This window comes from Grampus griseus (genome assembly GCF_964374135.1).
Source record: "Grampus griseus genome assembly, chromosome: 10".
Classification (NCBI taxonomy): domain Eukaryota; kingdom Metazoa; phylum Chordata; class Mammalia; order Artiodactyla; family Delphinidae; genus Grampus; species Grampus griseus.
Window position 1 is genome coordinate 24,518,232 of NC_139004.1, and position 12,580 is coordinate 24,530,811.

At 43.2% G+C, this 12,580-nt stretch overlaps 1 protein-coding gene across 1 annotated transcript in view; it reads left to right on the forward strand.

The window, feature by feature from the left end:
* Positions 1 to 7,423: 7,423 nt before the first annotated feature.
* Positions 7,424 to 12,580, forward strand: part of LOC309828215 (glutathione S-transferase A2-like) — a gene marked incomplete at its 3' end in the record, with an annotated part of 6,723 nt that continues 1,566 nt past the window's right edge. The window contains exons 1-3 of the mRNA XM_082663479.1: positions 7,424 to 7,691; positions 8,527 to 8,659; positions 10,861 to 11,002. Of these exons, the coding sequence (XP_082519605.1) occupies positions 7,571 to 7,691; positions 8,527 to 8,659; positions 10,861 to 11,002 (396 nt within the window). The 5' untranslated portion in view covers positions 7,424 to 7,570. The remainder of the gene's footprint in view (positions 7,692 to 8,526; positions 8,660 to 10,860; positions 11,003 to 12,580) is intronic.

Sequence of the window (12,580 nt, forward strand, 5' to 3'; positions counted from 1 at the left end):
GAAATTGTTGGGGAGAGAGCATTCCATCTCGCTTCCCAGCATGACCTCTGATGGCATTGAGTCCAGCCCTGCAGGGACCTCCTTGTTTGGCCTAGCCTCTGGTGAGGGCATTCTAATAAGCAGGTCCTCTAGACTGGTGGCCCAGGGTGGGAAGAGGGGGGTGGGTGATTCACGTTCACTTCCCTGGTAGTGGTGGTGGTGTTACTGTTACTGAGTCCAAGCTCATACTGCTCGCTACACAACAGGCCAATAAATCGAGAGATGAGGTGTTGGGACAAGGAATAGAGACTTTATTCAGAAAGCCAGCAGACCAGAAGCTGGTGGACTAGTGTCCCAAAGAACCATCTTACCTGAGTTAGAATTCAGGCTTCTTTTATACCAAAAGGGGAGAGGTGTGGCTGGTGGCTGCAGACTTCTTGGTGCTGGTCAATCCCCAGCAGGGATGCGAAGCCTTTGTTCTTGCAGCTGTCCATGTAGGTCTGGTCACAGTGTTCTTGTACATCTCCAACAAGACAAATATTGTTCTCTGTTCTGTAACTTTTTATCTCTGTATGAATGGAAAAGTGTCATACTTTCAAAGGTCAGAGTATTGAGAACGGGCTACTCTGTGTATTTCAGCCCACAGGCAACCGTCTTTTACAAAAGGTGCAGAGCCAGCATGACTAAGCACAGGAGAAGGACCAGATCTAATACGGAGTCAGGTTTGTTCTTCCTTATTACAAGACAGTGCTGCCTCTTTCCTGCTGCGTTGCCCATCCTCAGACCTCTCTCTATGATCCGCCAAAAGGGAGGGGCAGCCCTAGTCTCTCCTGGGGAATGGAATTACAAAGCCTTTTTCATGTGAAGGATTACCCCCTACCTGAACAATTTCCAAAATCATCTTCTGTTTAATCAGGGAATCTACATCAAGAAGAGCAAAAAGATACCCTTGCAGTGTCCGGTTTGTCTATAAACTCTAAAGACAGATGTTTATTCACACACGTGAAATGAATTTAACAAAAATTAAAAATCAGGCGAGTTTGTGAATCCAATGGCAGATTTAGGCTCCATGCTTGGCGCACAGCAGACCCTCCTCCGTAAATCTCAGTTTTTCTTTCCTTCCAAACCTGCAACGGGGTGTAGAGATTTGTGCTGATGACCCTGAAGATGACAGCTGCCTCCAGGTCGGCCAGTATGAGCTAGGAGGGCTAGAAATCCACAACAGAGACACGTCTGGTGGCAGCACGGCGGCTGGTCCAGGGCAGGGAAGCCTGTCTGCTCCCAAATGCCTGCCAGGCCCTCCTGCAGTTGGGGTTTGCCCCTTAGGAGTCTCTCTAGGTCTGGGCCCACAGTTCAGGCCTGCTCCCTGTAATTCAAAAAGAATTAAGTATTGAAGAGTGGGATTGTGGGGAAGGGGGTGCTTTACTCTAGTGACAGAAAGATGAAACGAGATGTCTGCATCCTTTAACACAGGTATCTGCTGGAAACTAAATGTTCTGCCCCACGTGTCAGAACACTACAGAAATCGCTGATAGAAAAGAAATAACACCCCGAGGTCAACAATTCTGGCTGAACAGTGCCTTGTGTGTCTTTTGCCCAAAGCGAAAGATTAAGACCAACAGCCTGACTGTAATCAAGGCAGAACGCTGTGTCTGAAACCCCGATTCTTGAGACTTCAGCCGCGGGCCCCAGTGTCTCCCACCCATCGTGGCGTGGACGGCTCCGTCTGGAGAGCACTCGGGTCTGAACTACTCACATGGTACACGCTTATCCCTCAAGCGCGGCCCCAGACCAGCGGCGTGGGGGGCCCCTAGGAGGTGAAAGGCAGAGTCACAGGCCTGGCCCCAGACCTGCTGAATCAGAATCTGCATCCTAACGAGATCTCATGTATCTATGTGCCCACTGACGTTTTAGACACGGCCTGTATTCTTACTCATCTTTCCAAACAAACACAGTCTCGGCTCCCCATGTAGAATGTGACCCCCACCAGGTGTGAGAATGTTCTGTCTTCTTTCATCCCCTGTTTGCTGTCTATACCATAGGAATCATCAAGCATTTGCTTATTAAGGACAATTCCAAAACCCTGCCTCCGACTCAAACTAACCAGACACAAAAGGTACCCAGGAGTAGGGTTGTAGATTTAGCCAATAAAAGTCCAAGATGCCAGTTAAATTTGCATTTCAGATAAGCAACAAATCGTTTTTTGGTACAAGTATGTCCGAAGTGTTGCCTGTGTCCTGTATTTTATCTACTCAGGAGTCAAAGTCCTGGGCTGCCCAGTCCACCTCCCGGCTCTATCTCTGCCTGCTTTGTATTTGAGACCCTCACATGCTCGCAGTGGTGGTGGCTTTGGTACATGTTTCAAACCCCAGTTCATGGCTTGCTTCCTTTCTTCCACCGAGGGTGAGAGGCATATGGTGAAACGGGCATCAGAAAGACCTGGCGTCTGGCTCTGCCAGATTGGCGACGAAGCAAGTTTTATCTTTCTGAGCCTCTGTCTCCTTCTCTGTAGAATGAAGGTATTGGTCCTCGCAACGCCATATAGATAGTGCCTGGAACAAAATGCATCTCCGCTCCACCTCCCTGGCGGCCTTGATTACCTCTTCATAACTGTTGTACCTGGGTCCATACCCTTCTCCAGTAACAACTCCAGAGAGCGGGATGTGAACTGCACTTAACGATATAACCTGGGCTGCCTCCACATAACATCTGTTACTGGTCTGCCCTGAATTCAGCTCTGATTTAGGCAGTTCCTGGGTTGCAAATTTAGGTTGAGATTCTTTACTCTAGTTGCTTCCCAGGTAAAATGTGGTAATGACATGGTTGTTATTTTTGCAACTATGGCAACCTTTTGTTTGAGAGGAAACGGTATTTAACCACCACCAAACAATGAGTTTTCGTGTCAGTGGTCTAAATTGCATTTCTAACTAAAACGTGTTTGGGATTTCCATGCATTCCACAAGGAGCGTGTCTTTTTTTTGCCCTTCCATTTCCACCTGCTTTTTCTGTTCTTTTTAACCACAGTTGCTGACACCACTAGAGGTTAGCAGAGGCAAGAAAGCCCATTCTATCCCTGTTGGCAACTCAGTGAGAGAGGAAATTGAATTTTTCAGCGGTATTTTTTCCCAAATGGGAAAAAAAAAAAGCTGAAATTGATGTATATATTTAATCTTTATTTTTATTAAGTATTTGTACAAGCCATATATATATATTTGATAATATCTGAATAATCAAAAAGTTAAAGAAGTACCAATTTTGTGAAGTGTGTTGCTTCTACAGTTTAATTTGATTTTAAGGTAAAATTAGTAGAGAGTCCCAGCACCAGCCCTTAACGTTGCAGACGAAACTTAGGGGTCTGGGTTACAGTTAAGGAAACAATATTTCAAAATAATGAGAGGAGCTTGGATTAAAATATTACGTCTGGGGCTTCCCTGGTGGCACAGTGGTTGAGAGTCCGCCTGCCGATGCAGGGGACACGGGTTCGTGCCCCGGTCCGGGAAAATCCCACATGCCGCGGAGCGGCTGGGCCTGTGAGCCATGGTCGCTGGGCCTGCGCGTCCGGAGCCTGTGCTCCGCAACAGGAGAGGCCACAACAGTGAGAGGCCCGCGTACCGCAAAAAAAAAAAAAAAAAATTATGTCTGCTTGCTTTTCCTCAGTCAAGACTTTGTTTTGTTTTATTTTTTAATATATTTTTTTATGTGGACCATTTTTAAAGCCTTTATTGAATTTGTTACAATATTGCTTCTGTTTTATGTTTTGGGTTTTTGGCCGGCAGGCATGTGGGATCTTAGCTCCCCGAACAGGGATCGAACCTGCACCCCCGGCATTGGAAGGTGAAGTCTTAACCACTGGACAGCCAGGGAAGTCCCTGGTTTTGGGTTTTGGTTTCTATAAACCCATCTAACATTGTTCACAATAGAGTAGTGCCTATCAAGGGCCACTATAAATCTCTTTCAGACACCCGAGAACTGGAAAATTACTGAAGACTGCAAGTCTATTCTCTGAAAATCCACATCCTGTAGAGACACAGCCAGCCTGGGTACTGCTGGACGAGAATAGACATAAACCCGCCCCCTTTTCCTGCACCTTGCCCTTTGAAGCCCAATAAAAGACTCAAACTCCCACCCTTCGGTGCCGATGCCACTCTATGTGCCTGGCCCCTTTCCTCCCTTGGAAAGTAAATAAAAACTCTCTTTTCTCTCCTTGCTAATATTTCTGTGAATTCTTTCACAACCTATGTTGGCTCACCTAACAGTTTCCAGCTTGCCCAATTTTTGTTAACACAGATATTTTGACCCATGGGTTTGCATTTCTAGCCTGGGCCAGGCTTGGTCTTCTCTGTTACAGACACTCACCCACACACGACATAACTGTAACTAAAATGAAAGTTTTAGCAAAAAGTACTTAGCCTTACTATGTATGATACATCTTGGTATTTATTATTATATTGCAATTGAAAAATGGTAATTAGAACCCGTTGTGTTGATTTCACAGTCCACAATGGGCCACAACCCATAGTTGGCAAACACTGGTATGGAGACGTTCCAAGACATAGGTGTCAAATAAAAGTGCATTTGAATAGGTTCCCCACTTGTTTTCGGCTAGTCGCTTAACCTCTAGAGACATCAAAATCCTCAACTGTAAACTTAGAATAATAACAGAATTTACCTCAACTAATTTTTATGAAGATGAAATGAGGATAAAAATGAGAAATGCCCACTCTGTGGTAGACACTAAACATATGTTAGTTCCTTTCCATATACTATAAAGGTAATGTACTAACATCTCTTTCTCTAGATGGTAAAATAAAAGTCACCCAGCAGTGAAAAAATATAGAATTCCAATAGAAAAAAAGGAATGAGCTTCCTCTTCTGTGGAGAGAATTTAGAAGGGTTTGGGGACAGTCAAGGCAGGATTCAGCCCCAGTTAATGTTTTTGAACAAGTGCATAATGGCAGCCAAAGACTGACACTGCTCCCTGCTCCTCTCTGTAAGTGAAGTTTTCTGGTTTCAAAGCCCCTCACAGGCCTAAGGTGACAGCTGTATAAGAACAAAGCTTCTCTGTTTATGTCCTCAGAGTGAGGACAGATGCAATCTGAGACTTGGTTTGGTGCAATTTCACAATGATGCCCACTGATAGGTGAGAATTTGGTCCAAGGAAGAACCATGTGGGACCCTTCCAATGCCGCCATAAAGAAGGCAGACACTACCCCTTCTGTTCGAACATACGTTATAAAGTGCAGTTTGCTTCTGTGGTCTGATTCATCCAGCTTCACAGTAACTGAGGGACTGCTATCATGGCAGGAAAGCCCAAGCTTCACTATGTCAACGCATGAGGCAGGATGGTGGCCATCCGGTGGCTCCTGGCTGCAGCTGGAGTGGAGATAGGTCCTCCTAACTTGGATCTAAATTGACTATCAAAGACTTCCACACTTGGGGAGCTGGGGATGATTTTTCATTACATAAAACTAGCTGCACATTAAAAAAGAAATGGAGTGATTTGACTAAATGAATACGTAAATAATCCTGCCCATGGAAGAGCAGGAAAACAATTTTTTTTTCAATTTTAAAGGAAACAAAAGAAACATCAACTAATCCAACTGCGTGAACCTTATTTGGATTTCATTTCAACAAACTGTAAATATTATTTGTGACACATACAACAAGTGGAAACTTGATGGTTGATTGAGCATTAGTTATTAAAGAACTATTGTTAACATTTTAGGTGTGATTTTAGGTTTATTATTGTGTTTATGTTCAAAATAGTTCTTACATTTTAGAAATATGCATCAAGTATATAAGGATGAAATGATATGCTATCTAGGATCTTCCATTTTTACAAGAAGGGGAGGGTGGATGGGCATATAGATGACACAAGATTGGCTTGAGTTGATAATTATTAAAGATGTAGGAAGGATATGAGAACCACTGTACTTTTATTTTTGTACATGCTAGAAATTTCCACAATAAAAGGATGAATGTATATAATATTAGAAAATAAATGTAGTTAAAGTTGATATAATCACAAATATGGGAATGAGCCGGCTGTAACAAACCATCTGTTAAAGATTTAATACATTCACTCAGCAATGATTTGGGGGGAGGGCACCTTTAGTACCAGGCTCTGTACTAAGTTCTGGGGATACAGAAATGAATGAGACAGACACAGTCCTTGCCCTCAGGCAGCTTACACTCTAGTGAGGATGCAGACAAGGAAGTGGGGGATTAAAGGAAGGGTGGGAGCATCTAGGAGGACACCCAAGCATTTTACAGTGTTAAAATGCCATATTCCCTGGAGCACATGTGGGACTCTGTTGAGTGCTTCCCTCTAGAGGTATCCCTGAGAAAAGCACATCTTAACTCAGGTCAGAAGGACACAGCAACTCTGTGCCGGTTTCCTGGGGGAGGGAGTCATGGACAGACTCCAGAGATCTGGTCCCTCAGGGGAGAGCAAGCGGTAAAGGAGGGTTTCAGATGAGGTGTTGTCCTGCAAAGGGAACCTCCAGTGTGCTCTTCGCCTCCCAACAGCATGTTTACCTAAGCCTCGGGATTACACTTTGTCGATTGCTTCACGAATGCACAGGACGTTAGCCTTGTCCGTTATCAAGTTCATGAAGAAACAAGTACATAAAAATGCAAACAGTGCCAGTTTAGGTTGTTTAATTTCTATAAATCAGCAACCACAGTTTTCGTTGTGGTCCAGCTTTGGGGTTCAAGGATGTGTTCAGAGCCCCCAGGCAGGATGAGTTCAGCACAGGAGGCTGAAGTAGGGGGGGATTTTGAGAGGATCCCAGGCCTCCTCTTGTCCAGCCCAGCCTGACTGAGGAGGGTGTGAGACAAGGCTTACCAGAGGCTCTTGGTCGGGACTTCTGGGTTCTCTGGGCCCAGAGGCAGATCCTCACAACCCCATCTCCGTCGGTCTCACAAGCAACATCACACCAGCAAGTCCCATCCTACCTCGGCCACCCTCCCACACTGACCACCCACCACCCCCTATGTTATCTAGAACTGGGTGCTTTATAAATTGTTGCCCACACACCTCACTGTCTGTATAGTCTGACCCTATGGGATCATGTAGAGCCACAATAAACTGTTTAGCAATTTAGAAACTCCCAGTTCCCAAACTTTTCACCATCAAGACCCCTTTTCAAAATATAAAGTTGAATGGAGGGAGGTAATATACAGCAGAGGCCCCTGGTGGCAGCATCTTGGAGGTCAGTGGCCCCATGGGTACTGCGTGCTGGGGGACACCCAATACCCTGTCCTGATCTCACAGGGAGAGAAAGTCTTTCCAGAGATATTAAAACTCCATAACTAGAAGAACTTCCCAGTCCCTTCCCGCCAGTGATATCCCCCTCCCAAATCACTACCTAATCACTGACAGAGGTGGAGGCAGGGTGGAGGTGAATTGAACTTGCAAAATAAGCAGTTACGTGCTGCAACCCGTGCTTTTATCTTGGTGGCTCTAATCCAGATTTCCAGGTGGCCATGATCACCGTCTTCTGTGTGATCATCCTGCCAAACTCAGAAATCCTACAGTCTCCATAGTCTGCACCAGACAGAGGCCAAGCTGTGGAATGAAATAACAAAAATGCTGTGGAATGCATGCTCAGTAATGCTGTGGAATGAAATCATAAAAGTCACTATTTCTGCTTTCCAGTTTGAAGAGATATTTATGGAAACTTCAGAAGACTTGGATAAGTTAAGAAATGGTAAGACCAAGAAACTAAATTCCTCTGATGGGAGGATCGAGTACAAGTCATAAGTTGAGGTTTCAACCGCAGCAATGCCATGTGTGTGCATGGTGGGAGTGGGGTCAGTGGAGAGGGAGAAGCATGGTTAAAGGTAAGGAGTGGGGGTTCTTGAGCAGGTCTTGCAGCTCACTCAGGACTAGGAAGGGCTGGAACTCTGAGTATTTGCTAAAGGAGCCGGCCCGGGCGGTGCCCTGTGAATGCCCTCTCTGTGCACTCCCTGCCTTTCTGCACCGTGAGTGACTGTATCAGTCCAGGATGCCACACAGCCCTCCCACCCAAGGAAAACAAATGCATTAGAAAGAAGAGGGGAGAAACAGGCCCAGCAGTTGCCTTGAATTCTTTTCTCTGGCAAGTTTGACAAGGTAACATCCTAGCAGTATTGCGGAATTGGTGAGCAGGGAAAGGGTCCTCCACGTAGAAATCTCTCAAAACCTGCCTTATATGACGTGAGACTTACCTGAGAACTTCCCATTTGAAATGGCAACCTACTGCAGCTTCTTCCAACTTCTTTCTAAAATATCCGTGAAGACAAATTGACACAGAATTAAAAGGGACCTCCCATGTATCTGAATGGGAAATAAAAAGAGAAATGAAATAATAAGTTCAAAAGTAAAAGGCAGATTGATAGGAAAAAGAAGGACTATAGCAAGCTAAAACCACATGCCATCCTGCTTAAGCGTTCCAGATCATTTTAGTGTTTCACTTTATATCTGCGGTTATTTCAACATCTTTTCATCCTAGAAGGGTGTAATTCATCAAATGCTTCACTCTATTTCTTTTCTTCTTTCCAAAGAAGGGAGTTTGAGGTTCCAGCAAGTGCCCATGGTTGAAATTGATGGGATGAAGCTGGTGCAGACCAGAGCCATTCTCAGCTACATTGCCACCAAATACGACCTCTATGGGAAAGACATGAAAGAGAGAGCCCTGTACGGTACTTTTTCTGTTCTTTCATCAATGATTAATAGGAACGATCTAGGTCCTTCCCTGAGTGATCAGGATGTGCTCACACGGATCATGACCGACAGCCGTATAGACCTTAGTGGGTATAACTGAGTACAGCAGAGACCTCTGAGGATGAGGGAAGAGTGGAACTTGGAGTGGCATCAAGAGCTTATGAAAGAGGATGTGGTCCATGGATATAGTACAGTGACAGAGGTTTCCAAACGCAGGTGAACTATAAAGCCAGGAGGATGCTGGAACCATGACCTCAGGAGCTCAGGCTGGACACCCACCAACAGCTAGAGACAAGGGACAAAGTGTTTGAGTGTCTAGAGGATAAAGACTGGAAAGGGAAGGATCTAAAGGAATTGATTCTTAAGTTTCAGAAATTTTAGAATGATGACCAGGAACCTAATTTATCAGTCCTTTATATGGACTGGCCACTTGACAGAGTAAACAAAGGCTGGTCCTCTAGATGCCAGGATTATCTGCAACATTTTACTGTAAGTCTGAAGCAGCCAGATTTATTCAATACAAGCATATTTGAGGGAAATTTGTTCTCTGTTGTGATGGGGCCACATGACTGATACTAAAATCATGTAATGAACTGTGAACAGTTACTCAGAAAGTTAAACATATAGTTACCATATGACTCAGCAATTCCACTTCTAAGTATATACCCAGGAGAGTCAAAAATACATCCACGCTAAAACTTGTACACAAAAGTGCACAGCAATGTTGTTCATAATATTCAAAAAGTGGAAGCAAACAAAATGTCCAACAACTGACGAATTGATGAACAAAGGATGGTACATCCATACAATGGAATATTTTTAGCCATGAACAAGAGTAAAGTACCAATACATGTGACAACATGAATGAACTTTGAAAAGTACTAAATGAAAAACACTGGACACAAAAGGCCACATACTGTATGATTCCAAATGTATGAAATGTCCAGATGTTCAAATCCATAGAAATAGAAAGTAGTTGAGTGGTTACCTGGGGCTGGAATGTGGAGGAATTGGAGAGTGACTGTCAAGGGTACTGGATTTCCTTTTGGATAAAATGATAAAAATAATGTTCTGGAATTAGAATGTGGTGATGGTTTCAGGATGATAGTGCAATTTAAAGGATGAAAATGATACCATATGAATATATTTCAATAAAGTTTTACTTTAAAAAACTCCTATAGGAAGCCCTGTTTGGAACAAAAACAAAAAATCACCCGGAATATACATTGTTGAAACTGTGTGAAAAATTGCACTATTTCACAATATATTTTGTTTTTTTTTAAAGATTTACTTATTACTTATTTATTTATTTTATTTTATTTTTTGGCTGCATCAGGTCTTAGTTGTGCCACACAGGATCTTACGTTGTGACGTGCAGGTTTTCTCTCTCTAGTTGTGGCGCACAGGTTCCAGAGTGGTGCGCTCTGTAGTTTGTGGTATGCAGGCTCTCTAGTTGTGGCGCTAGGGCTTAGTTCCCCTCCACATGTGGGATCTTAGTTCCCTGACCACAGATCAAACTGCGCCCTCTGCATTGTGAGGCAGATTCTTTACCACTGAACCGCCAGGGAAGTCCCCTGACAATATATTTTGGGTGGAGTCTTGAGAAATGCAAACAAGGCCAGAGCCAGGCAACCGTATGTGGAGACGGTTGTGGAGTCATGTTCTGTGGGAAATAGTTGGAGGAACTACTGATATTGGGCATCTAAATGGTCCTGGTGGTGTAACAGGATGGGACAGGGAGAGGGATGTGACTGGGACCGTGGTGCCAGGACTCTCTCTGGACATGACTGAGGTGGTACTAATGCAACACACTGTGCACAGAACACACCACAACAGACATGGCAAACCCTATGTGTGGTCTCAGTGGTTACCTGTAGTGATTCACCCATTTCTCTCTTGCCTCTGACTCTGGATGGGTCACTGGTGTGCTTTGTCCCTATATTTGATTTGTGTATAACCAAAATATTAGACATATGTCTACCTTAATGGCTTTGTTCTAGAATGAAATGTTAAAATTAGTAAAACTCATAACTGAATGACTGACATAGAAAAATGCACCCAGTGGAGGTGTATCACCTCCTTTTATCACCTCCTGATGTCCCACTCTTATCCATTCTTAAACTATAAAATCTAAGGCAGGAGACATTTGACACTTTGGTCATTTTGTTTTTCAGGATTGATATGTATTCAGAAGGTGTGACAGATTTGGGTGAGATGATCATGCTTTTGCCAGTGAACCCACCTGATCAAAAGGTTGTCAAGATGACGCTGATCCGAGAAAGAACGACAAACCGTTACCTCCCTGCATTTGAAAAAGTAAGTGGACTGTTTAGTGTTTTTGGCACTGAGATCAGAGGACCAAGAAAAATAGTGCCTGGTATTGCAGGGGCATTGACCTTCACCTCTGTGAGTATTTCTGAATACTAATGTAACATCCTGATTCTCAAGGTATTTTATAAAAATCGACTATGAGGAAGAATTGTACCAGTTTTACCCAAGTTCTAATTTTTCAGCAAAATTTTGATTTACTTAGACCCAGTCTGGAATTCTCTACTTGATTGAATTTCGTGGTTGTACTTAGAGCTTGGGCTGAGAGCCACACTGGAGCCTGGAGTAGATGGATCCTGCAGAACACAGTGCAGGGCCTTTGCTCCAAGAGGAGCACAATGACAGCAATGCATCAGAAAATATTCTGGTAGCATGTGTAGGGGGACATGAGACCAGCTGCCCTTCAGAAGAATGTGGTACTGTTTCAGGGATGAATGAGATGTTTCTAAATAGAGATGGGGGCAGTGGGGTGGGGAGGAAGAGACAGAGGAAGAGCTGTTCAGGAAAAAATAATCTACAAATTTTGAGGACATGGCTCTCAGAATTTTGAAGAAAATCATACAAAACCAAGGAAATGATGTTCCATCATTATACCTAGTATATATCTTAGTTAATGTTTCTCTTTGAAGGTAAGAGGAGAACATTTCAAGATCAAAACTACCTGAAATCACGTGAAACAAAAATCATGAACCAAAAAAAAATGACTTAAAGACTTACATATAAATAAAAAGATTAACATCAACACCCACATCTTTATAAAGCATAGGGTCATTCTTTCATTTATTCAGCAAATGCTAATTCATTGCTTGCATGTCCAGCCATGATATTCAAGGAGTGAAGAATTTAACAGTAATCACAGAGCACACCCTCCTGGCCCTTGTGGTGCTGAGGGTTTATGGAACCTTCACATGGTGATAAGCTCTTCAGTGATTGCAGTTTGAGTCCAGCTATACTTTGAAAACAAAGGGCCCCATGACAACATAAGTAAAAATTATATATTACAAAATACGTTTATTGTTTGTTTGGCTGTACTGCGCGGCTTGCAGGATCTTAGTTCCTAAACCAGGGATCGAACCTGTGCCCCCTGCAGTGGAAGCATGGAGTCCTAACCACTGAACTACCAGGGAATTCCCTATTACAGAATACGTTTTGATGTTATTATATTCTTTTCCAAATAATTATCCATTTGTCCATACTTCTATATGTATACATAAGCTGAAAGTGTATTTGCCAAAACGTTATTATCTTTAGTTGGTGGTGCTGTGTGTGTTTTTTCTCTTTGTACTTTATGATTTCCAGATTGGTGGAATATTTTAATAAATATCACATATTTCCCTAACATATTATTATAAAAAGTTTCATACATGCAGAAAAGTTTAAAGATGTATAAAATGAACTCATATGAACCCACCACGTGGATACCAAAAAGCTTTGTTTTCCATTATCCTATGTCATTATCTCTCCATTCTTGTTCTGTCAATCAAATGTATTATTTTGGATAGATTTCAAAGTGACTTTAAGTCATCAGGGAAGTTCATTCCCAGACATTACAGCATGTGGATCGTA